At 34.0% G+C, this 27,476-nt stretch overlaps 4 protein-coding genes across 4 annotated transcripts; 3 read left to right on the top strand and 1 right to left on the bottom strand.

Annotated features, from left to right (window-relative positions):
* The first annotated feature begins 4,652 nt into the window (after window positions 1-4,652).
* On the top strand, window positions 4,653-8,944 carry LOC110701460 (NAC domain-containing protein 82-like). Its single transcript, XM_021879112.1, has 2 exons — window positions 4,653-4,716; window positions 7,712-8,944. The coding sequence occupies exons 1-2, from the start codon at window positions 4,653-4,655 to the stop codon at window positions 8,776-8,778; spliced, it is 1,131 nt and encodes a 376-aa protein (XP_021734804.1). The 3' UTR covers window positions 8,779-8,944.
* A 1,973-nt stretch (window positions 8,945-10,917) lies between these two features.
* On the top strand, window positions 10,918-13,622 carry LOC110701264 (NAC domain-containing protein 82-like). Its single transcript, XM_021878882.1, has 2 exons — window positions 10,918-11,326; window positions 12,194-13,622. Exon 2 carries the CDS (start codon window positions 12,448-12,450, stop codon window positions 13,489-13,491), a length of 1,044 nt encoding a protein of 347 aa, XP_021734574.1. The 5' UTR covers window positions 10,918-11,326; window positions 12,194-12,447; the 3' UTR covers window positions 13,492-13,622.
* A 546-nt stretch (window positions 13,623-14,168) lies between these two features.
* LOC110701265 lies at window positions 14,169-16,252 on the bottom strand. The gene is made up of 3 exons (XM_021878883.1): window positions 16,041-16,252; window positions 15,437-15,499; window positions 14,169-14,779 (listed from the first exon to the last, which is right to left on the bottom strand). Exons 1-3 carry the CDS (start codon window positions 16,134-16,136, stop codon window positions 14,624-14,626), a joined length of 315 nt encoding a protein of 104 aa, XP_021734575.1. The 5' UTR covers window positions 16,137-16,252; the 3' UTR covers window positions 14,169-14,623.
* A 3,126-nt stretch (window positions 16,253-19,378) lies between these two features.
* LOC110701266 (BTB/POZ domain-containing protein At2g13690-like) lies at window positions 19,379-23,357 on the top strand. Its single transcript, XM_021878885.1, has 2 exons — window positions 19,379-20,536; window positions 22,254-23,357. Exons 1-2 carry the CDS (start codon window positions 19,805-19,807, stop codon window positions 23,193-23,195), a joined length of 1,674 nt encoding a protein of 557 aa, XP_021734577.1. The 5' UTR covers window positions 19,379-19,804; the 3' UTR covers window positions 23,196-23,357.
* Window positions 23,358-27,476: the final 4,119 nt, after the last annotated feature.

Genomic DNA, 27,476 nt, shown 5'->3' on the forward strand with positions numbered 1-27,476 from the left:
TAGTAATGCTAGTATCACTCATCGTTGACACCTGTAAGTGACTGTCATAATCATTGCCGTTGGTGTTGGATTGTTTGATTTTGATCGACGTCAGAATTTCGTTTACGCAAACTTTTCTTAAACGAAGTGTCACAGACACATTTTCTGTATGACAGAAATAAATTTATTCAATTATTTTCTTTGAATCATAAATGCTTGAGTTTTTAATCCATTTAATTTTAGCCACTTGATAAAAATAAACTACAAATCGAATTTGTCTTTCTTTTTTTGATAAGTTGTTATTTCAATAATTTAGTCAACTAAAAGAATGATATTATTTCTAAGGATCTTGCTAACGAGCGCTCCAGTACGTTAGATAAGGATAAATTATATTGGTTGAAATGATATTAAGTTAGGAATTCATGACAAAATTACGCGTCGTTCGGTGTAATTAATGTTAATTTTACTCTAATAATTTGCACTTTAATTCTCTTATCTAACGTCTCGAGGGCGCTCATTAGCTTTTTATTTGGTTTTGATTAATTTTTGACATGCTTAAATCTTAAGGTACATAACTACACTACATTAGTATCTCAGTTATTTTCTACGTATATACCTCCTTCGTTTTTTTTTTTTTTTATAGTTGTAACAGTTTAATTTTTACACTATTTATGTATTTCACTTTGACTAGGTTTAACGATTTATACATAAATAAAAATATAGTCATGTGGGATCTTGTTAGATTCGTTTCAAATTATATAATTTTAATATCTAAAATTTATAATTTTTACATATTGGTAATTAAAGATATTAACGATTCAAAACATGTATCAACAAGCGTGAAAAGAGAAGTGTTGTAACTACAAAAAAAACAGATGAAGTATAATCTATCCTTTATAAACTTTGATACATTATGTTTTTAGGATTTTTTAAAAAGAAATATTTTGAGATTTTAATCATTTTATGAATATCTCAAGTCTATCATTATGATCTTTTTCTAGAATCATATAAAGATACAGTAAATATTTTAGATTATCTCAAATATGTAGCTTTTTTTTGAAGCGAAAGAAAACGAGCGAAATTATATTTTAGATTATCTCAAATATCTAGCTAGTAGCTACTAATATCTCTCCCTAATAATCCTTCATTTATTTTTAATTTTTTACATCTTTTTCCTATATATTAGGGAGTAGTATAATGTGAATTACAAAGTATAAACTTTGCTTTGACAAGTGATTATGCGTTAAATAATACGACTATCATGTATAATACGACTATATAAATCAAACTCAAAGGGACGACTTAGAAAGAAGACGGGAGTATACATGCTAGTCGGCTTTACACATATAAACAGTTTAAGAAGGTGACATCCACTCGAAAACTTTATAAGAAGATGGGTATCGTTATCTAAAAGCTATCTTCAAACTGTAGTCTTTAGCTTGAGGTTTCCGTCTAGTGCGTGACACAAGTACACAACTTGTGAATCCTCGCCTTTAATTTACTAGTGCGTATTAATTAATTTTAGGTTTGGTATTTCTTTATTAAAGGAGTCAATAATATATTTGGCATGCACTTAACAATATCATAATGAATCTTGCTCACTAACAATAAGTATAAGGATTTTTTTGTGAAAAACTACCTTTTATATACAACTTTTTGTGAAAAACTACATTTTAAAAAAAAATGTTGTAAATGACTACGTCTTTTTTAAAAAATGTTGTAAATAACTACCACTTGCCGAAATCTGATCTGGCCGTTGACTCACTTTTCCGGCGTTGACCACCCACGTGCCGAACATGACCTTTATTTTTTTTTTTCTTTTTTTTACTATGCATGCACCACCAGCAATGCCGCCATCTTGACCACCGCCCCACCACTACAACACCTCAACCCACCTCAAAACACCCTTACAACCGCCCCCACGCATCCCAAAATCAACCCAACCCCACTTGAAACCGCCTCCACCCCGACAAATCTAACACAAACCCTCAATTGCTCCCCAATTCCGCGACCCTCAAACAACAACATCATAACTCCTCAATTGAGGAAAGGAAAGGAAAGGATGGTGGGTTTGATTTCGAGGGTTTTTGATGAGTGGGTGGGATGAAATTTGACTAAAAATTAGGGTTTTTGATGCGTGGGTGGGATGAAATTTGACTAAAAATTAATAATATATTTGAGGGGTTGGTCGGAAATCAAGAATCGAGGGAAAGGGGAAGGGTTTCGAGATGTTCGGGGGAATGATGAGTAGTAAATTAAAGGGGGTTGGCAAGGAAAGGGCTGCCGGATTCAATGGAAGTGGGGGTAGGGAGGGGAGTGCCCGGAAATTGATAATTTGTTTGAGGCCGGCTAGGGTTGCAATAAGGTTTAAGGAGGGCTAGGAGAAAGGAGCGCTGCAAGGGGTAGGGTATGGCCGGAAATTGGAAAAGGGAGGCGGAGGGGCAACAAGCGCGGCGGTCGGAAGTGTGTAGGGGTGGTCGGAAACTGGACAAGGGAGGGGAAGGTGACGGCGAAGGGGTACGGGTGGTCGAAAACTAGAAAATGGAGGAGGAGGAGGAGGAGGGGTGAGGGTGGTCGAAAACGAGAAAAGGCCGCCACATGGGGTGGTCAACGCCGGAAAAGTGAGTCAACGGCCAGGTTCCGGCAAGTGGTAGTCATTTACAATATTTTTTAAAAAAGAGGTAGTCATTTACAACATTTTTTTTAAAAGGTAGTTTTTCACAAAAAAGTTGTATATAAAAAGTAGTTTTTCACAAAAAATCCTAAGTATAATTATATAATAATAATAATGACAATAAAGAACTTGGCTATAAACCCGTGAATTAAAACTTGTATGTGCTTATGAATAAAGTGGATCACATAATTAATTAGAATAATCCTGATTTGTTGGCTAATAAGTATAGAAATTGTCAGTTGATTAGGGGTATATAGCTTATATTAAAGGATATTGGTAGATCGAATAAGGGATGAATTAATACATGTTGCAGACCTCATTTTGACCCTTGTTTTCCATAGTATTATTGATTAATCTTTGTACCTAAGCTTGAATTGCACATGCTTTTAATCTTTAATATTGTGCTTTGGGTTTGAAAACTTTAAATGTACAACCTCAACTTAAGCCTTATTGACTGACTATAGAGCTGTTCATGGGCGGGACGGCCCGCTAAGCCCATCCAACCCGGCCCGCAAAAGGGCGAGCTTGGACTACCTTTTTTAAAAAAATTGGATTTTTGGGCGGGCTAGGCCCGACCGGTTAACATAAATGGGCGAGTATGGACAAGAAATATGTATCGCGGGCTAGCCCGCCCGGCCCGTTTATTAATTTAATAATAATAATAATAATAATAATAACATTCTTATTATAATAATTTTATTTAATTAGTTAGTTATGACATACTTTGTGTATTTTTGAAAATAAATGCAAAGAGACTATATTGAACTATAAGCTTTTATTAGTTACAATTTTTCATTTTAATTTATCATTAACACTTTTTAAATAAGTTTTATCTTACATATATTTATAACATATGTCATAATTTCAACCTTTTTTTTTTAAATCTATTACCATTTGTGGACAAAAAATTATAAGACAACTATACCAAAATAATTTTAGCACAAGTAAATAATAAAAAATTAGTTAGTGTTATAAAAAAATTAAGGCCCGTTAGCCCGCGGGCAAGCCCGGCCCGTTTAACAAGCGGGCATGGACAAAGTATCAAGCCCGCATAAAAGGGTTCGGGTTTGCTACATAAAGCCCGTTAGACAAAAAAATAAGCATAGGCTCGGCCCGCTACCCGTCCAAGCCCGCAAATGATCACCTCTAACTGACTATGGCTTTAGCTTAAAATGTTTTTGGAAGTACTAATACTAGTAAGGTTTGACTTATCAACTCAATGTATATACGGAGTATAATATCTTATTTTAAAATCTCACGGTGGGTTTAAAAAACCCCGCGAATTGACTTGGGTTACGGGTGTGGTTCTGGCTGTATTGACCGCCTCTCTTGGCGTAACTGGTTATTCCTTATCTCGGGACCAAATTGGTTATTGGGCAGTCAAAATTGTAACGGGCGTACCGGATGCTATTCCTGTAATAGGATCACCTTTGGTAGAGTTATTACGTGGAAGTGCGGGTGTGCTACCTGAAATCGGGCTTGAAGCCCGGCCTTTATCATAATTTATTTTGGATTGTTTCTTAACATTCTCACAATTGCATTATGGCCCTAATTTTCTTAATACATTCTACATCTCTTCTACTGTTATATATTTTTTTTTTTTTAAAAACGAGTGAATTACTAGTAACCACATTCCACATATTACCTTATTTATTAATTAATTAATTAATTAATTTATTATTATTATTATTATTATTATTATTATGTTACGTGAGTTTAAACAAACAAATTAAAATAAACAAATTGAGAATAATTTTATGGTACAAAACTAACTTATACAATACTCTTTTATCTCAAAGACTATACCATTAATTCAATAGAAATGACGATTTTATATATGACACATTAATAATTTCAACAATAATGAGAAATATAATAATAATGTAAAAATATATTTTAGTGACAAGGGATAATATTATTATCAATATTAGCATAGTACCAATAAAATTTGAAGAGTCTAAAAAAATCTACATTATGTAGTTTAATATTTAGAGGATGCATGGGTAAGGGTGAGGATGAAGGGCAAGGGGGTACCATTCAACGGTGTTTCAATGTTTTTCGCTGTGATTGTCGTCCTATTGTTAGTACGAATGATTAAACTCGTTTATATCGAGCATCGACATGTTGGTGTCTTGAACCTAAGCTAGTTCAGCATCACCCATGTGCATGTAGACTTGATTAGCTATACTAGGAGTGGTTCTGAGCATCTGTAGCAGTGCATGGTGGCCGATCGCATAGGGCTCTAAGAAAAGCTACTATAGTTTATAGGAGGGCCCTGGTTTTTGAAGTTTACTTATACAAAGTAAAGAGGAAACTTGTTAATCAATAATCTATTCTTCAATTTATCACAAAATTCATAATTTCATAAAATAGTTTTCGTTAAGAAAATGATTTTATGACTCAATTTAACAAAATTGTTCTGGGTCATTTCCAATGTTAGCATTTATAGTCTCGCCTGTATTGGACGGTTAACTAAATTTATCACTAGATTATATTCTTGTGTTAGTATCATTGCTGGATATTTCTATGATTATTTTATATTTTACTTCTAATGGATTATAATTCAGTAAGATTAGAGATTTATAATCTCTATTGTACGAGATTGATATGATCATATGATTATTGAATTTTCAACTCTCATATCGATACAATAGGAAGAGACCCTTCTCTCAAAATGTACTTCATATTAAATAAGTTTATGCAATATGGAAAAATAATATAGCTAATGTGCCTCCTTTGTTTGTTTATTACGTAGTATTTTTTTATAAAACATGTAGAAATTCACAAACTATTTTTGTTGATATTTTTTGTCAAGGACGAATATTATCATGTATGTCTTAACTTACACTTTCCAAACTTTAATCTATTTATTTAATTATTGATATTAATAGCCAAAGACATGCATTAACAAAAGTGAAAAAGAAAATGTTAAATCTAAAATGAAGGTGTAACTACAAGTCTACAATACATCAAAATATTATCCATTGTTTCAAAAAAATACGTACCATCAAATATCCATCTATGATGAACCAAGTTCATTTATTACATTTGTATTCTAAATTTATCAGATTTCGTCAGCGGCCCAACTAATTACTTTTCATTTTCTGGGCTTGATTTGGACCTTCATAGTTCATACTGATGTATGGGTCAGCTTATTGTTCAAGACTTTACATCACTCTACTACAAACTTGGCAACTCTTTTTACTAGTATGTTGAATTCTGATTGGCTAGTATTCATCATATGCATGACTTTCTTGACGTATTTTAAAATAGATTTTAATACCAAGTAATAAATAAATACTACGAGTACGTATATAATAAACATTTGTGGACTAATTATACTACGTGCAATACATCTTTTTCTTAATATTAAATTTATTATATAATTGGTAAGACTATTTATTATCCCCTAATTCCCTAACTTATGAGCTATATGACACCGTCCATCCTTTCATATGGATTAGATTTAACTTAGGGTATGTTCTCATTGACTGAACTCAGCTGAACTGAACTGAACTGAATTGAGCTGAATTGAACTGAACTGAACTGGATATTTTATAAGAGAAGGAAATTAGGAGTTGAGCTGAACTGAACTTCAACGTAAGAGAACAGACCCTTAGGCCTTGTTTAATTCATTTTATTTTTACTTATTTCAGAAAAAAAAAAAAAGTTCAGATCATTGTTTTATGTGCATTTTTGTTATCGATAAATATCTATAATTTCGTAATGAAAAAAATTATGAAAATCACATATTAATAAAGTACACATTATTACGAATCTAACAAGACTGCACTTGATATATTTTTTCCGTATAGATTATCGTATATTTAAGGTCAAAGTTTGGTCAAATTTGACATTCAGATCAGACTACACCAACCCAAATCAGATAAGTTTAGATAAGCAAATATAAGGTGAACTAAATAGGGTCTTACAGAGTATTACTTATTACTTGGAGTAGCAGTAGCCTTCATTAAACTTGTTTACGATTATTTAACAGGGTTTAATCCTACATTCCTACAAGATTAAATAAATGGATATATTTTTATATCTTAGATTACACTTATTTATCTTAGATACTCCCATCTTTCATAAACTTTCCATACATTTATTGTACTCAGATAAGTCTTAACGGTCTCAATAAAGATAAAATATACGAAATATAACAAGAATAAATCGTGACCGTCAATATCTTTAGATTGAATAAGATCTGACGGTTGTAAAAAACCGCGTCATTCATCTTTTTTCCTATATAACCATTCTTTTTATTTTTCCCTGCAACACTTTCTCTCTCCTTCATTGAAGCGCGAATTTTGAATTCATCATACCTTTTTCTCTGATCCATTGAAATACCTAGCTTCTGAAGTAAGTTCTTGTTTTTTTTCTTCTGATTATTTTAATCTTCGAAATCAGTTTCATGATTTAGGTTTTATCGTTGAGTTGATTGTCAAATTCACATTTTCCGGTTTATCGTTATTTTGATCGTCAATTTAGGGTTTATCGTTGATTTTTGATCGATTATAGTCAATTTAGGGTTTTTTTTAGGGTTTGGATTTTGGTTTGCATTTTTATAGTCGAATATCAGTTTCTTTGATAGTTGATAACGAATTTCACGATTCAGGGTTTATAATTGAATTGATCGTTAGTGTAGTCAATTTAGGGTTTTTTTTACGGGTAGATTATTGTATTTTTGTTTATAATTTCGTTGCAATTTACGTTGAAGTCTAGACATTTATCTGAATTTCGAGTATAATTTGATAATTGAGTTAAATTTTTTTGGGCCTGTTTTTGGTTGATTGTTTTGAAAAGTTGTGATTTTGTTTGTTTGTTGATGATTGATTATGTTGATTTTCCAGATCTCATGTCTTTTGTCAATCGGGGGAGAATAAGTTTGTGGATTCTTGTGTTTCATCGTTGGCGGTTGGTTTCGTAGTTCGTAGATTTTGGTGTTGATTAGTTAGTTGATCACCCTTTAGTTGATCATCCTTTAGTTGATCATCATTTGATCATTCAAAGTTTCTGGGAGAATTTGGTGGTACTTAATTATGAAAGGATCATAAGGTGTTAAGTCTTTTCCTCCAGGGGTTCGATTTCAGCCAACGAACGAGGAGTTGTTCATGTATTACCTGAAGAGGAAGGTTCTAGGTAAATCTCTGAGTGTTCCTCAGATGATTTCTGAGCTTGATGTGTATAAGTTTGAACCCTGGGATCTTCCTGAGATGGCATGTCTTAAGACTAAGGATCGGTATTGGTATTTCTTCTGCCCTCGCTCGATGAAATACCCTACTGGAAAAAGAAGTAGCAGGACCGCTGTAAATGGATATTGGAAATCGACTGGAGTGGACAAGGAGGTAAAGTATGAAGAACGGTGTGTAGGAAAGATCAAGCATTTGGTATTCCACAATGGAAAGTCTCCGAATGGGGCAAGAACTAATTGGATGATGTATGAATATGTTTTGAATGATCCATTGCTTGCTGACAAAGGCGTGCCTCAGGATTCGTATGCTATCTGTAAAATCTTTGAAAAGAGTGGTGCAGGACCAAAGAATGGAGAAGAATATGGTGCTCGTTTTGTGGAAGAACAGTGGGACAGCGATTCTGATGAGAATGTGCAGGAGAGAACATCTGGTCTAGTGTCCTGTGATATGAGTTGTGGGTGTGTTGGTACTCCTTTCACCTCTGTTGCTGCTACTGCTGCTCCTGATATGCACTATCCAAGCACCTCTGCTGTTACGAGTACTCCACACATCGCTGCTGCTACTTCAAGCACTACTACTGCTGTTATGGGTACTACATATATCGCTGCTACAACTTCAAGCACCACTACTGCTGTTATGGGTGTTCCTTACCTCGCTGCTCCAACTTCAAGCACCGCTACTTGTATGGGTACCCCATACATCTCCCCCACAACTTCCTTGGACGTGCCTATTGCTGCTCCCTTGGATGTGCCTATTGCTGCTCCTTTTAGTCCTTTATCCTTGGATGTGTCAGAAGAAGACGAGGTGGACAGACTTCTGCAGCATTTTACTGATGATGCAGAAGATTTCGAGGACATTTTTCTAGGATTAGAGGATTTAGACAACTCGTTTATTGAAATGAACGATCTTATTAGGTATACGAAAAACTGAAGTAGTATACAAAACCTACACTATATTATTGTCAATTCTATACAATGCAATCCAAAATTACATTTTTATCAGAAAAAGTAATTGAGTTAACGTTAGATGTGCCTTTGACAAGATATGTTTCTTTTTCTGATCTTCTTAGTACATTAGTACAAGTACATATCAAATGGATACTCTTGCCTTAAAAGGACAGGGTGTAAAGCAGTTAAGGGAATACAATACAAAATTTTGACTCTATTTCTATAAACTTGCTAATTTTCCCCCAAAATAAACAAATTACATATGGTTTCCACTCATAGAAAAACTTGGTTCATAATGAAAACTATAGAGTAAAGAAAATATGATTCAAACCAAAAATCTAAACCACGTATTCAACCTTAGGAAAAACACAACTAAAAAAAGGTCAAAATAAATTTAGGAAAACCGTCTCCTTGAATAATGAGTTTGTCAATTTCATTTTTGTATTATATGTAAGTTTTTTACAAATTTTGTTTGTACAATACAATATTGCTTGTGTAATTGTGTTATAAACTTTTATTCCAAAGGGTAGTTCATATTGATTGACTATACGCAATCTAAAATATTCATTAAACAATATACACATTGCACAAAACTTTTTTACTTGGACAATACATTAGAAATCAAATACATCGTACGAGATTACGGGCCTGTTCATATTTACTTATTTTCAGTTCAGTTTAGTTCAACTCCAATCAGTTTAGTTCAGTTCAACTCTAATCAGTTCAGTTCAGTTCAGCTCTAATCAGTTCAGTTTATGCATTTTAATTTTTTAATTCAGTTCAGCTCAGCTCCAATCAGTTCAGTTCAGTTCAGTAAATATGAACAGGCCCTACGAGTAATAATTATTTTTCTTACATTATAAAAAAATAAAACAATTTTGGGCTTTGTAAATTGTCAATAGCCCAACCTTTTTTGGGCCATGCCACGACTTATTCCTCCCTAGGTAGTTAGTATCTTATTTTCGTAGCTTTTTATTTCTGTCGTGTGTTTTTCTTTTTTGTTCTTTTCCTTCCTTTGGTGCTTGTAACCTCATTTGAAAAAAAAAAAAAAAAAAAACGTGGTGAGCCAACCGAGCAAATAATTACGTAGCTTGTTGTTGAAGCCTTACATCACTAATTCACTATATAATACTTTAATACAACTTGGCAACTCCATTTTATGAATTTTGATTGGCCGAAGTCTCTCATTTGTACGACACGTCACAAGACTCACAACTTAGAAGCCAAAGTATTTTAATAATACTCCTTTTTTTTTAATAAGTTGTAGACTAATTATTCTACGGGTACTTTTCAATAGATATTCCAAGCTTATCTTTATCTTTCAACAACTGAACGGGAAATACTTTGTACACTACATAACAATTGTCGTTAATTTGCTTTAATACCAAGTGCAACTTGTATTAATGTCATGAATATGTTCTAAATTATGTTGGTCAATTTACTAAAAGAAGTTTATACGAAAGTATATAAGAAGAAATAAATTTCAGCAAATTCTAATTTCCAAATAATTTGTCTTTCTAAATTATGTTGGTCAATTTAGGGTCGATTTTGCTAGTTACTCCGTATTTGTTTTTATAACAGTTTTTGTTAATTTTAACAAAGTGTAACTGAAAGTCTAAAACACAGTAATTCTAACCGTCGTACGAGTAGATATTAGAGCACGAATTGTAATAAAATTTGATCTATGTGCTTGTTTTCAATTTCAAACAAAAAAAATGTACTCCCTTCATACAATTTCTTCCATTTGAATTTTGAATAATAACAAACGTATTGGGGATGTTAAATAAGCTAGCTAAAAATAGAAAGATTAAATTAAAGTGAACATTAATTATACAGATCAATATTTGATTTTGTCATGCTTTCTCAAATTAATACTACCCTTTAGAAAATATTTTAAATGCTTATTCAATGCCTTAGGGTCGTTTGGTAGTAAAATCCATATTATATTTATTTAATTAATAGGGAACGTCAATAGCGGAGTTGTGACTAGTGATACGTGGTACTATACTTGTAAGGGCCTGTTCTAACCTGAACTGAGCTGAACCGAACTACATTTTTAAATTGAACAGAACTAAAAATAAGCTAAAGAGATTAGTATCTAAATTAATCTATTTGATTTAATCAACAAAAATGTACAAAGCAATTAAATACGAAGTATAAAAATCATTTTCTAATGTTGTGTCTAAGATTCTAAGAACATTCCATAAAATTGGTTTTTTTTTTTCCTTTTTTTTTTTTTAAAAAAAAAAAAAAGCATTCCATAAAATAAAGAACCTGATTAGAATTCCCTTAAAAATAAAAAAAAAATAAAAAAAACCAAACTTGATTTAGAAAGAATCTGAACCGTCAATATCTTATGATCAGACGATTGACAATACATTCTCATCATTAGTCTTTCACTCCAGTCTATATATAACGAGTACTCATTTTTCAGCTTCTCATCTATTCACTTCACAAACAACTCTCTCCCAATTCAACCGCGTACTCTCAATCTCCGAGGAATTTCTCTCTCCTTCATTGAAGTAGCTTAGGTATAATCTTGCTCTCTTACTTTTTTTTTTTTATTTATAATCGTCGATTTTCAATTTCAAATGTTAGGGTTTATTGTTTAATTACTTGATCGTTTGTTTAGTCAATTTCAGATTTTTATGTGGTATGTTTGTGTATTTTTGGTTTGAATTTGGCAATGCGGTTTTTCATTTAGTGTTATTTGTTTTGTGATCATCTGTATTATCAATTTTGGGTTTTTTCTAAGGTGGGTTTTTGTGTTTTTGGTTTGATTTAGGGTATTATATTGTTTGATAATACACCCGGATGTAGGATAAAAAGTTTATCTTTCTTTCGATAAAGATATCTCATTTGTATTCATGGTGGGTTTATTGTTTAGATGATCGTTTGTATAGTCAATTTAGGGTTTTTCTCAGGTGGGTTTTTGTGTATTGGTTTGAATTTGGGTATTACGATATTTAATCGTTGAATTTCAATTTCAAATGTTAGGGACTTAGGGTTTATCGTTAAGTTATCTTTTGTTTAATCAATTTGGGTTTTTTAATGGATCTTTGTATTTCTGGTTTGAATTTGGGTATGCGATTTTTCTGTCTTCGATTACTATATTTCTTTATGATCGATCATCGATTACATAATTTAGGGTTCATCGTTGATTTTGGTGTCATTTAGTCAATTTAGGGTTTTCTAAGATGGATTATTGTGTTGTTTTGAATTTTGTTATTCGGTTCTGTTCAATTTTTTAGGCGTGAATAATTCTATGTGATTTTACAAGTCTAGTTTGATCATCCAATCAATTTGATGGTCGTGGATTTTGTTGACTTTTTTATTGGATTTTTGGAGCGATTGTGATTTTGTTGTTTACTGAATATGTTGTTTGTGCTAAATTCCAGACCTCCATGTCTATTGTAAATCTGAAGAAGAAAAATTTGTGGATCATTCTGTATTATCGTTGTTTCTTCACAAGGGTACGTTGGTGGTTGGGTTCTTAAAGTTTTGGCTGTTGGCTTAATCATTGGAGGGTGAGTTGATTGTCTCTGATCCCTCTCTCTCCTTTGATTATTGTTACAATTCAAAGTTCTTGAATTCGAAGTAGATTGAAAGTTTAAAAAGAAGAGGACTGCTTGTTCTTTTCTAGTGCTGAATCATGGAAGAATTATTGTTTAATAAGTCCTTTCCACCGGGGGTTCGATTTCAACCAACAGATGAGGAGTTGTTCATGTTTTTTCTGAAGAGGAAGGTTCTGGGTAAATCTCTGGGTCCTCAAATGATTTCTGAGATTGATGTGTATAAGTTTGAACCCTGGGATCTTCCTGCAATGGCACATCTGAAAACTAAGGATCGATATTGGTATTTCTTCTGTCCTAGGTCAAGGAAATACCCATCTGGAGGCAGAGTGAACAGGACTACTAATAGGGGATATTGGAAATCGACAGGGACTGATTCGCCTACAAAGTATGCTTCACGGGATGTTGGGAAGATTAAGACTTTAATTTTCCACATGGGAAAAGCTCCGAAGGGTGAAAGGACCAATTGGGTCATGCATGAGTATATATTGGCTGATAAACTTCTTGCTGACAAAGGTGTGCCTCAGGATTCATACGTCATCTGTAAAATCTTCGAAAAGAGTGGTGCAGGACCAAAGAATGGAGAAGACTATGGGGCTCATTTCATTGAAGAAGAGTGGGACAGCGACAATGAGGGTAATGTGCAGGGGAGTAAGTCTGGTCTTGATATGGATTGTGGGCGTGTTGATAACAGCCCATGTGTTGCTGATTCTGTTATCTCCTTGTCTTTGGGTGCTCCAAAGGTTTCTTCACCAGTTGGTCCTCCCTTCACTGCTGCTGCTGCTGAAGAGCCTTCTCCAAGCGCCACTGCTGCTGCTGCTGAAGAGCCTTCTCCAAGCACCATTGCTGCTATAACTACTCCGTACATTGCTGCTGCAACTTCCTTGGATGTGCCAATTGCTGCTCCTTTATCTGCAAGTGTCTCAAATGCTTCAGCAACTTCTATGGAACCTGCTAGTGTTTTACCGACTTCAGAGGATGAATTGGACAGGCTATTGGCGTCTTTTACTGAGGATGCAGCAGATGGTGATATTTTCAGAGGATTGGGAGATTTGGTCGATCCTTCTGATTGGGGCGATCCTTCTAGTCCTGGCTTCTTTGAAATGAATGATTTGTTAAAGTAACTTGAGAGTCTTAGAAACTCTCTACTCTGTAGTACTCTAAGTTATGCATATGGTTTCATATGAAGTCTGTGTGGTCTGTATAAACTTTCAATTCAAACTTCCAGTTTTTCAATTTAAACTTCATTCTGTTATATTACGAAAATATCTAGCTTGCTATTAATGATATAAGCCTTGAATAATCACAAATTACCTCAGTTTTTCTATACTCCTTGAATTTAAATACGCATATAGCTTCATCTTACAATATTAAACCACAAATACGGTGGAAGTTCAAAAATAAGTAAAACTAATGGAAGGATGAAGGTTGGCTGATTGGATTCCTCCTATTATCTGTACTCGTCTATAAAAGCTCAATCCATTGACACCACCACACCTTCAATCTTTCCCTCACCCTTCTAATTTTTAATACAATAACTATATTTAATGATGCTCTTTTTAAATTATCCCATAATATCAAGAATAATTCAAAGTCCTATATTCTTTCAAAAAAAAAAAAAAAAAAAAAAAAATTCAAAGTCCTATATACTACTCTGTACTATACATTTATGAAAAAAAAGCTTTACATTTAACATTACAATATTGTACGGCTAGAATGCTAAAATTTTTCATAATTTCATGCTTAAGGAATTTTTTAATTTGCTAAATGACTAAAACGATACGAAAATAGTCAATTTAAATCAATTTTGCACTGTTACTTGGACAACGTTTGACTAATTCAATTGAAAATTTTAAATTTAAAGACAAAAGGCTCAAGTTTATTGATTCATAACTCCTAGCCTATTAAGTTCAAGAAAATACGAAGTAATTTTGCTTGGTTTTTCCAAAAACCTCTAGAACACGCACAAACACTCCAACAAGATATTAGGCCTTAAAAATTTTGAGGCATACCCAACAACTATTGATAATCATGAACAAATACATTGTAACAATTGCTACTAGGCGGTCCATATAAACCTTGAACAAAATATACAAAGTTTGTTGTTTGTTTCTTTAACTAAAAAGACTCTTCCTAGTAACGTATTAAAAAGGAACAAAAAAGATGCTGGATTGCTGCTATATTTACAGAAGCAGGTTAAAATGCACTACTACAGTACTACATGAAGAGAAACTGAAAGCATGACTAATAAAGGGCTTAAAATGGAGCAGTGAATGCCTCCCTTGAAGTGTCCATTATGAGATGTTGATTGCTATATGTTTGATACACATCCTCTTCTTCATCTCTACATCCACTCGTTGCGATTGAGCATGAGGTAGTTCGGCTTGCACCGGTTACTACGGGCGCCATACCCTACAATATCAAGTTATGACATACATCAATTACGTCTTATGTATTGATGTACATGGTAAACTTATACTCTATCCGTTTATGTTTACACTATCTGACTATCTTACTTATGTTGACTTATATGACATTTGAAAGTAACTATCTAATATGTCACATTCACATATCTCATTATTAAAAAAAAATAAAAATTATAACAAAAAGACACTTCATAAAATCATTGATAAATAAATAGATATAACACTTATAAATCACTTATACATCTTTTTTTTTACCCATATAAATCACTTATACATCTGAATATCTCTATAAATTTAAAAACACATATGATATACTACAAAAATATTAAGAGTATTTGTTATATATATATAAAAATCCACATTTATTCAAGTACAAAGAAAATGAATTCGATTATTTTTTTTTTTTTTTTTTTTTTTGGTAGTATATAAAAATAGTCATAAAATTTGGGCCCTTTTTAGATCTTGCCTTACAAAATGAGGCTAAGCCCATGTGTTATACAAGTATAACTTACATTACATATGGACTATGGCTAAAAGAATCATTTCAGTAGTGCAAAACGTTTATTTTATTACAAAAACACCATGCTAAATCTGCTAATATTTCATATTACAATGCTATGAATCTTCAATAATTACTAATTACCTCTGTAAATATTCGATTTGCTTCTTCTATACTCCTAGAATTTAATACGCACAAAGCTGCATCCTGCAAAATTAAATCACAAAAATAAGTTAGAAAATACAAGTAATAATAATTTACAAAAAAAAAAAAAAAAAAAACCTAATGAAATGGCAAATTGTATTATAAATTTAATTAGCTGAACGTCAATAATGATTACATATATTCCGTCTAGAATAAACTACTCTCTTCGATAAAAAAGAATAAATCACATTTGATTAAAGCCCATTTTACTTGTTGTTTTTACATCTCTACAAACAAAAAATTTAATCTTTACAAAAAAGTTAAATTATATATACAAGTTTCATTTTTCATTAAATTAATTATGACTAAATGACTCATGCATAATCCAGACCAAATCTCTCACAATATTTCTAAAAATTCTTCTAAATCATCCATAATATAAATATGTTTATCATCTCTCATTATTCAAATAATATATAGATAACTTGTCATAAGATGTAATTTCTACGACTAGATCAAACAATAAATGTTGAATAAAATAGATCGAACTCATGACAACAAAAAATGAAACTCGAGATTGAAAAAAAATACACCAAATGCATACCCTTGCAGATTGAATTTGTTGGAAATTAAGAGTACGAGGCTCAAATTCAATTGATGATTTTCTATCAATCCTCATAATTGGTACAACTTCTGTCATCTCTTTTAATGTTGGATATATAAATAAATTCAAGAGAATTGTATGTGATGAGACAGACAACCTAATACTTTCATAAAAATTGGGTTGGCTCTTATATATAATGTGTGACAAACTTGGACCTTATATTATATTATAACCTATGGTATTTATAATTGTATGTATGAGGAAAAATAACAATTTAACTAATTAACTGCTTAAGACGGTTAACCAAATACTAGGTACAACGTGGCAAGTAATTCGTCTAACCACGTGGTAACCTAGTATGGGGTTGATTATCCACGTGGCAAGCGGTAAATGTTTGATTTTTAGATGGGTATATCCAATTTGTTTGGAATTTGATGAAAGTGAATTTTAAAAAATATTTTTAGACCGACTTTTGGATATAAATTATAGTTTAATAAAGAGATTTAGGTGAACTTGCCTTGTTACATATTGCCTCGTACTAAACGAATTATTTGGTGCCACCTAATATTTTTGTAATTTATATATAGAAAAAAAAATTAATAGAGAAGTTTTTTAGCAAAGTTAAAATGGTAAACAAATTGGTGACCACAAAATTGAACGAGACTTCCATTGTAACGTTAACGCGTGGAATATTATCATTGTTGTATTAAGTCTTTTTCAAATTGATTCTTTGATGTATAAAAATAATATTAAGACTATAATACTATATAATATGTTCATGATCACAAAGAAAAATAAGGTTGTTCGTCTTTAATTTGTACTACTATATGTTATATCCATGCATAATATTTAAATTGGACGTTATGGCCTTCTTTGTTTTCACGTCAATTTGATCATATTTCTATTGGCAAGTAGTTTGCAAAAAAGTATCAACTTCAAAGTGGAACATGACACCATGTTAGGGTAAAAGCCGTACAACATATATTTAATTAATCTTACTTAACGAGCTTTTAATGACGGATTATCTTTATATCACATACCATTATACCAGATTAGCTGCTACTCTTGTTTTAGAACTTTTGTTGATGTTTGTTTCTGACCTACCTGTCATTTAATTTTAGATAGATATATTACAAAATACAATAACAAATTTTGTTACTTTTGTGAAATTTAATTAATCTAAAAGAAATTAGATATAATGGGTAAGTATTGATCATCTAAATAATGATTACGGTTGAAACAGGACAAAACCTAGAAGGTTAGAAACATCACCCCAATACTTTGTATTAAGCCAAATGATAAAAGTAGTACACGAGTACTTTTTTTTTCCCTTCTTTTTGGTAGAACTTTAATTAAGACATCACATTATAGAAATGAGGTTAGGGCATACATTACTTAACTGCTCAGATTTATGTCTATTCTTAGTATAAATGTTCAAGCCTAAAATTTCAATTTTATGAAAAAAGTGGTTTCCCCACGATTATTTTTATAATCACTTGCTTATACAAAACTTTGATTCCTACATAAAACACTAGCTCAAGGTTAATTCTAATCTTCTCTTGGACTAAACATCTAGCCTAATAATCATGCCAATTATTGTAATAATTAGTGATAATACTGTATTAAATGTTGCACCATAGTAATACTTCACAATTTTGTAGCTAAGCAATAGTACTATAATTAGTAAATATATACATAATCAAACACTAGATATTTATTACGTGCATGTACATAAGTACATAAGTACATTACTACACATTCCATTATTAGAAAGTTAGTTGATAGTGATTAAATTGGTGAGAGATGAATTGGCCAAATTTTAGGGATAAAATGTGAGTTATTTATGCTTTTGAGTGTCGTATATGTAAAGTAATTAGTACAAATAATTGCAACTTGTTTTGTGTAAGATTTGTAACAAGTAGCTTTATCCTTGCCTAATTAGTTGAGGCAAGCTAAATGATAACATTCACTTTTTACAAGTAGATGGAAGAAACTTGTAAGTTCATTATGTTGATTTGGTGATAGTTTGAGATCACGATACTTTCTTTTCAATTTGGTTAGGATTTTAAGGGTGCTAGACTATGTTAGGCTACATACATGTACTTCTAACTACAAGGGTGTGTGCATTGTACCATTGATGACTTGATGTAAGGGACTTTCCATAGGAAGTATGAATAAGTTTTGTTCAAATTATCCTGTTCTCGGTGAGCTCCGGTGCTGTGAGTCTTGGGATCCGTAAAGATTTACCGTCCAATTAAGGACCTGCATGCACAGTCAACATAAATTAGCTAATCCGGGGGATTATCCGGGGATAGCTGCTCCAATGCTAAAGTTAACAATTTGATGAGAAGAATAAGAAAGAAGATAAGAGATTGTTTTAAGAGAAAAAGAGAGAGTTAGAGAGAGAAAAAGATTGTACCTTAACAATGAAAAATGCTTGGGTATTTATAGAAGAACAACCAAGCTAGTGCCACCTATGGATATAGGTGGCAAGTTGACCTCGTAGGTAGCAGGTGCCTATGTGGCCGGAAGCAGCTCTCCACGTGGGCACGACAAAGGCTGTTATGGAGAGTAAGTTGATATGCATAATAACGGATAATTGTCAACATAACGTATTTTAATTGACTAACCCTAACGGTTTTGGCACTATCCCATACATATCTTAACGAATATCTTTTTTTTTTTCAAAAAAAAAAATATCTAAACGAATAAATACAATGTACATCTATAACTCTTACAAGTGTGAAAAAATAGTAATATCGGTAAACATATGCTTTTACTTTGTCGTAGATATATATTAATAAGTATTTCGAGACGTAATAATAGAACTATACATGAACTACAAGGGTGTGGCTCAACCAGGATCAATTAATCCAACACAAATGTGTTAACATTGTATAATTTATTGTCATAACAATCTAAATGATATTTGACAATATTTAGGGCTTGTTCTCATTGACTGAACTCAGCTGGACTGAACTGAACTGAATTGAGCTGAACTGAACTGAATATTTTATAAGAGAAGGAAATTAGGAGCTGAACTGAACTGAGCTGAACTGGACTGAACTGAACTGAATTTCAACGTAAGAGAACAATCCCTTAGTATATATGACCTAATTTGATTATCCTTGAATAGTCCGAAAACCAAATTGATTGACTTATCACCTAAAGCCGGACTAAAATCGAATCGACTAGACCCGAACAACTTAAATGTCGCAATAATACTTGTTAGATTAAATCCTTAGATTACATCACCAAAATTTATCTTCATAATTTAAGTTGATTAATCAACGATACATCAATGTTTATCCACCATGTAAGATCACCAAAATCCAAGATTATTATTAACAAATTAAAATCTTTCCAATTACACACATAAATGCTATTATTATCACTAAATTGGAATCTAGATCAAACAAATTTTCCTAATTTTAACCTTTGTAGTTTGTACCACACTACCCCCACCTTCTTCTTCATCTTCTCTCTCTTCCATTCACAAACTGCAACTCTGTCCAACAAGAAAACGGATACTTGTATTACCAAACAAAACTATCAAACAAAATAATCAAACAATAATCCAAGATTCTCCCTTAACTATTCAATTCCTAATTTCAATACTCCAATTTTACTACTCTACTCTTCTTCTCTTTCCTCCCCTTTCCAACTCACTTGTCAGTGATTCCATAACCCTAATTCAAGCAATCTAAATCCCCCTTTTCTCCCTCAATTTTGCTCTGCAATTTCTTTGATCTAACCCCATTTCAATGGATTCTTACCGGAATCCTCAAAAGGGTCGTCGCCGGGAACAACAATTTCGCCGGAAAACCGCCATTACAACCACTGCAAAACCATCTTCTTCTTCATGGTGTTGTTCTTTCAAAAGCCCACCAAAATCCCCTGAAACCCTTTCGATTTCTTCTTCCAAAACATCCCACAAAATTGTGGGTCCACCCATTTCTGAAACCTTGTCAAAATCCCTTAATTCTTTCCCTAATTCACCTCAGAGCTCCAAATCTGGGTTGGGTATTGTTAGTCGGATCGACCGTCGTCGGATTCTATCTCCGGGTCGGGTTTCCCCAATTGATTCGGATATGATTCCTCCTAAACTTAGCAATGTGGGTCAGGAACAGGAGCTGAGTCAGGAACTGGGTTCAACTCGAAAGGTTGATTTGGGGGAGGAGAGAGAAAATGGGGGTGAGGATGAAGGTGGGGTTAGTGAGGAGGAAAGTGTGTTTGATGTGAGGTTGAGTTTGAAGGGGAAATATGGTGGTGGGTGTTTGGTTTTGGAGTTAAATTCTAAGGTTTTGGGGGAAAATAGTTGTTTGTTTGATGGGTTGATTAAGAATTCCAAGAAGAATGGTGGGTTTTGTAGGATTGAGGTTCCTGAGGTTGAGAATTTGGGTGTTTTCAGGGAAACTATTGAGCTTATGTTTGAAGATGATATCACTAAGAAGCTCATTAAGATTGGAGCTTTTCGCGCTATCGATATTCTTGAGGTATACATCATTTTATGTTATTGATCTCTTGAACCTATTTGAATACGAAGTATATGCTTTAATGTTATCTTTGAGTGTTGTTGTCAATTTGTTTTTGATGCTTGTGAAATGAATGTGGGATCACATTCATTGATTAGCTAATTATTAATTGCCTATACTATTAGGAAGGATTTGGCTTTTGATCTCCAATGTTTAGCTTATAACACAATTATTATTAGTTGTTTTAAGCTTTTAACTCCTTTTTTGCATGTACACAATGTTATATTTTGATGGTAGAGTAAGCATGGGATTGTAATGTGGGCTGTGTTGAACCTTAGTGTAATTAAACTCAGTGGTATATCAAATTGTGCTTTGATTTCCAGCCTAAACAGTCAATGCTCGTATATTGGTTAGTTGAGAACTATCAAATACTAACTTACATTCGCAGTTTTGGATATTTATGGCTTTTATGGCCCTTATGGTGTTGTCTATAGAAAGTAAAGGGATGTGTAGTTTTGAGGTGGGTCAGTTGGTGTCAACTGTCAAGTATAGGATAGAATGCAATGGATGAACGCCATTAAATATCTTGGTCATTATTAGTTACTGATCAATGTGAAAGAAAAATGGATTTGTCAATTGATTTAAAGGGGAATTGAGAAGGTGATTATAATTGCTGGCCTTTCTACAAGTCTGGAGGCATATATGTAATTGGGCTTTGTGAGTAATGTACATAGACAGGCTTCACATTTTCCCCTAAGCTTACTATCTCCTGGCAGTTGTTCATTCAATACTAGAATGGTGTATAGTGTATAGTGAAATTGGGAACTTACGAATAATATTGATTGAGAAAGTAATATAATGTGTGTTAGTGAGATTTTGTGAAAGTGCTACAAGAACCTTCATAGATTTGTGAACTTAGTATGTTTCCCAGCTTTCACTGAGTTAATTGATACCCTGCTGCTGGTTGTCATTTTGGGTGTAAGCATAATTGTTACTCCGTATAAATTTCTGATGGCCTTCTAAAGGTTGAATAAATGAGAATTTACATTCCTAAAGTCAGAGAATGCCAGAAAACCTGTAATCTTTCATGATGTCTAGGTAAAACTTCGTGAAAGCTCTGCCTGTTCGATACCATCTCTGCAAAAGCTGGATATATGTAACTAAATGTGTTGATGACATATCCTGTCATCTTGGCATTATCTTTGGCGGTTTCAGCGTCCTCACAAAACATTCATATGCAGTAAATTCTTACCTATTGCTTTCATATAGATGTAATTTTCAACGTGGGGGCCTGGGGGAGGATCATACTTCGGAATTGTTACATGCAACTATGCAAGTGAGGGCTGGTGTATCACATATTTATTTTATCCATATTTTCATTAGGTTTTTGATCTGTATACTTGTATAGAGAACTCAGGTATATGTGTTGTCAGATTTCGAGTATATGCTCCATGTAGATACCCTTGAGAAAGTGAGAAACATTCCAATGCTGCGTTTGTAGCTGATTGTATGCCTGGTAGTCTATCATAAGAAAGAGGAAATCTCTTTTTAAAATTTTGTATCAGAGTTGAAGATAGTGTTTATACTATAGGAAGGAGGAAAATAAGTCTTTTGGTCGGAATTATAGTTATTATACCATTGTGTTCAATTCAGTATTAGAAATGCATGTGCACTAAATATCATTACATTTTTAGCAAACATTGACATTTTGCTTGCCCTGATTTATCTTTTCCTGTAGTTATCGGCAAGCATCACGTTCAACAGAGGTGTTCACTCCTGCTTAAAGTACCTTGAGGCTGTTCCTTGGACGGAGGAAGAGGAGGAGAAGCTTAGGAGACTCTTCACAAAGTTTAAGTTTGATGATGGAATTAATAATGAGATATTCTCTAGACTCAACCTCAATGACTGTAATTCTCCTCAGCAGAACTTGGCAAGCCAGATTGTTCGTTCCATCACCACTTGTGAAAATGCCAAAGCAAGAAATGAGCTCAAATCCATGGTTACAGGTCTCTTATCTAGAAGCTCAGTTTATGAGAAAGACTATCTTGACATCAGCAAAGAGGATCTCTACTCCCTCTGTCGGTGTAGCATTTCTTCTTTAATTAGCCTTTTCCAAGAGGCCACTGACACTACCCCTCTTGAGCAGGCCAGTAACAAAAAAAGCGTAGAAAAACCCTTAATTGAATCCATATCGTGGCAGGTCGAAAACATCAATTGGTTGTTAGAAATCTTACTTGATCGTCAGATGGCAGAAGATTTTGTTGACTTGTGGGCCTATCAGAAGGATTTACTTGAAATGCATCAAAAAGCGTCACCTATGGTGAGATATGAACTAAGCCGTGTCTCGGCAGTTCTGTTTGTTGCCATGGGGACGAGGAAATTGCAATGCCAGGCTGAATCAAGGTTTGGGCTTCTCAACTCGTGGTTTAGTCCTATGCTTCTGGACTTTGGTTGGTTGCAGAGGTGTAGAAAGGGATTGAATGTGAGGGAATTGGAGGAAGCTATGGGTCAATCCCTACTTACACTTCCTCTGAAGCAGCAGTATGCATTGTTCATGGAATGGTTTAGATGTTTCTCTAAGCATGGAACTGAATGCCCTAATCTTAGCAAAGCTTTCCAGATTTGGTGGCGCAGATCTTTCTTAAGAGGCTCAGAAACTCATGCAATTGAATCGAGATAGCTGTGTCTCCGTCTTTTTTCTTTCCTACTCATTTTTCCCCACTTGTGTATTGTTGCAATATTGTAGGATTGGCTTTGTAGAATATGTAGTTGTGTGTAGAAAGTTAGAGCAAGGCATAATTAACGACCCTTGATCTCTGCAGAAATTGATTGTTTTTTTTTTTCTCTACGGATGGATTTTTTTTTTTTTTTTTTGACGATGAACATCTAACTGAAAAGAAAATAACATAACATTTCGAAAGCTTTCCATCTTCTTCACTTGTTGTATTACTTCTGTTAAATATTAATTGCAATTTTAGGGTATTATTTGACAGAAGTACAGGTCTCTCCTGTAAAACATGTGATAACATAGTACTTAAGTTACTATTGTATCCCGGCATTGCCAACCCAAACTGGGTGCGCGTGGTCCACATCAAGCATGCTCGACTGCAGCGCATCAAACATACCATATAATACAAATGAGCATTGTTTTAGCTGAGGCCCCAGTGTTCCTTGCTCCTATTGGAAGCATGTAATTGACGCAGGGAGAAGATTAAATGAGCCATGAATTGTTTATGTCACAATTACTTTGTATGTCTTTGTGCTACATGAACTCTACATTTCACCTGAACTACCCGTGTCGAACCCTCTACAGTCTGAACATGAGTATGATATTAAGACACTTTACTTTTATTTCAAAATCATAAAACCTTTTCACAAATTAGCCGAGTCAGACACTTGAACACATACTCTTATGGGACATGGGTACCCAAGTCAATGTAACATAGCCTTTATTTTTTCAACACAGACTTTATTTTGAGCAAGTGCAAGAAAATTAATAGTCATATTATGCAAGCTGACTTTTTTGTTGCTTGGCAACCGTTATGAATGAGTTATCAAATGAAAAGTCACGTCGTCCCAACTAGAGCTGTCAAAAGTTGACCCGACCCGAAATCTCGACTCAAACCCAATTATTAACCGAACCATCTGAACCAGAAAAAACGATGACCCAAACACAACCTGAAACCAACCCTAAACCCGAGTTGACCCGAGTAAGTGAGACCCAAACCCGAACATGAACTGAACTGGAGATGACCCGACCCGAATGTAATCCGTAAATTATTGACCTGAACTGAACCCGACTTGAACAGAAATTGACCTAAACCCGTTTCAACCCGTCAAAACCCGAATTTAACCCAACTTGTTACTAACCTGACCTAAATTTCTAAAAAAGCATGGATATTAGCCTTCAATTTTGGAATTTTTTGACTTTTTTTCGCATGGAAATAAAAATTGCCGAAATATTTACCGTGGTCCCTAATACCCTCGGAAGTCCAATTGGGTGGGTGGAAACATCCAATTTGCCTTTAAACGACCAATTTACTTGTTTACAACCTGCACCGATTTCATTAATTCAAGCCTACCACGAACATTTATAACAAACATATAATGATCATATATGGTTTCAAACGACATTATATGACCCCGAGATGTATTCCCTAGAATTTCAAAACTTTTAGATACTGGGCCCCGAAGACTCCAAATTTCTCAAAAAGCGTGGATATTCGCCTTCAATTTTTGAATTTTTTGACTTTTTTCGCCCGTAAATAAAAATTGCCAAAATGTTTACCATGGTCCATAATACCCACCCGGAGTCCAATTGGGTAGGTGGAACCATCCAATTTGCCTTTAAACGAGCAATTTACCGGTTTACAACTTGCATCGTTTTCATTAACTCAAGCCTACCACGAACATTTATGACAACAAATAATGATCATATATGGTTCCAAACAGCATTACATGAACCCGAGATGTATCCCCTTAAATTTCAAGACTTTTCGACACCGGGCCCCTGAAACCTCCAAAAAATTTCTAAAAAAAACGTGGATATTAGTCTTCAATTTTGGAACTTTTTGACTTATTTTTGCCCGAAAATAAAAATTTCCGAAATGTTTACCATGGTCCCTAATATCCTCCGGGAGTCCAATTGAGTTGGTGGATCCATCCAATTTGCCTTTAAACGGTTAATTTAATTACCGATTTACAACTTGCACGGATTTCATTAAGTCAAGCCTAGGGATGGCAATGGGGCGGGTCGGATGCGGATGATGGTACCTTCATACCCATACTCGCCTAAAAATCTTATACCCATCCCCGCCCCACCACCCGTGGCGGGTACAATATCCACATCCATACCCGCCCCACCGGGTACAAGATAGGATCCATCCCCACCCTATCACCCACTTGGATATTCATACCCACCTCATACGCGCCCCAAAATCGTCCCAAACCCTTTGCCATGATGCTCTATTGTATCACATTAATGACGATTATATCAAATTATAGGTTAAGAAAATTGGGACTTTCACTATTCAAGCTTATTGGGTCTTAGGGGGTATCAAGTTTCATAAATTCTCAACTCTTCTAAAAGAAATATGGTGCGTGTATAAAGTGGGTACGGGGCGGGGCGGATATGGGGTGGGTCTACTTTAAAATCCATACCCTCCCCATCACCCATGGCGGGTACACATTTTATACCCATCCCCGCCCCATCACCCGCCAAACCTCCCTCCATCCCCGCCCCACTTGGGCGGGTCTCCCATTTAACCCGACCCACTGCCATCTCTAGTCAAGCCTAATACGAACAATTATGACAACATATAATGATCATATATGGTCCCAAACGACATTATATGACCCCGAGATGTATCCCTTAAAGTATTAATACATTTCTACACCGGACCCCGAAACCTTAAAAATTTCTCAAAAAGCGTGGATATTAGCCTTCAATTTTGAAATTTTTTAATTTTTTTTGCACGGAAATAAAAATTGTCGAAATGTTTACCATGGTCCCTAATACCCTCTAGGAGTCTAATTGGGTGGGTGGAACCATCCAATTTGCCTTTAAACAACACATTTACCGGTTTACAACTTACACCGATTTCATTAATTCAAGCCTACCACGAACATTAATTAAAACAAATAATGATCATATATGGTTCCATACGACATTATATGACCCCAAGATGTATCCCATATAATTTCAAGACTTTTCGACACCGAGCTCTGAAACCTCAAAAATTTCTCAAAAATTGTGATCCCTAATACCCTTCGAGAGTCCAATTGGGTGTGTGGAATCATTCAATTTGCCTTTAAACGACCAATTTACCGGTTTACAACTTGCATTGATTTCATTTACTCAAGCCTACCACGAACAATTATGACAACAAATAATGATCATATATAGTTCCAAACAACATTGTATGACCCTGAGATATATTCGCAAGAATTTCGAGAGTTTTAGACACTGGGCTCCGAAGACTCCAAAATTTCTCAATAAGGTGGATATTAACGTTTAATTTTTGAATTTTTTTCGCCCAGAAATAAAAATTGTCTCTAATACTATCCGGGAGTCCAATTGGGTGGGTGGAACCATCCAATTTGTCTTTAAAAGGCCAATTTACCGGTTTTCAACTTGCACCGATTTCATTAACTCAAGCCTACCATGAACATTTATGACAAAATATAATGATTATATATGATTCCAAACGGAATTATATAACCCCGAGATGTATCTCCTAAAATCTTAAGGCCTTTTGACACCGGGCCCTGAAACCTCCAAAATTTCTCAAAAAGCGTGGATAATAGCCTTCAATTTTGGAATTTTTAGACTTATTTTCGCCCGGAAATAAAAATTGCCGAAATTTTTACTATGGTCCCTAATAGCGTCCGGGAGTCCCGTTGGGTGGGTGGAACCATCCAATTTGCTTTTAAATGAGCAATTTACCGGTTTACAACTTGCATCGATTTCATTAACTCAACCCTGCCACGAACATTTATGACAACAAATAATGATTATATATGGTTCTAAACGACATTATATGACCCTGAAATGCATTCCCCAAAATTTTTAAACTTTTCGACACCAGGCCCCGAAACCTCCAAAATTTCTCAAAAAACATGGATATTAGACTTCAATTTTGGAATTATTTTACATTTTTTCGCCTGGAAATAAAAATTGTTGAAATGTTTACCATGATCCCTAATACCCTTATGGGAGTCCAATTGGGTGGGTGAAACCATCCAATTTGCCTTTAAACTGTCAATTTACCGATTTACAACTTGCACCGATTTCATTAACTCAAGCCTACCACGAACATTTATTACAACATATAATGATCATATATGGTTCCAAACTAAAAGGAATGGTGTCCTTCGAACAAGTGTATTATTCTGATAGCGGGTTTAGAATTATTAGAAAGCTAATATATTCAGTAAGGTCAAGTGATCGGAATTCCTGGGT

Source organism: Chenopodium quinoa, unplaced genomic scaffold (genome assembly GCF_001683475.1).
Source record: "Chenopodium quinoa cultivar QQ74 unplaced genomic scaffold, ASM168347v1, whole genome shotgun sequence".
NCBI lineage: Eukaryota > Viridiplantae > Streptophyta > Magnoliopsida > Caryophyllales > Amaranthaceae > Chenopodium > Chenopodium quinoa.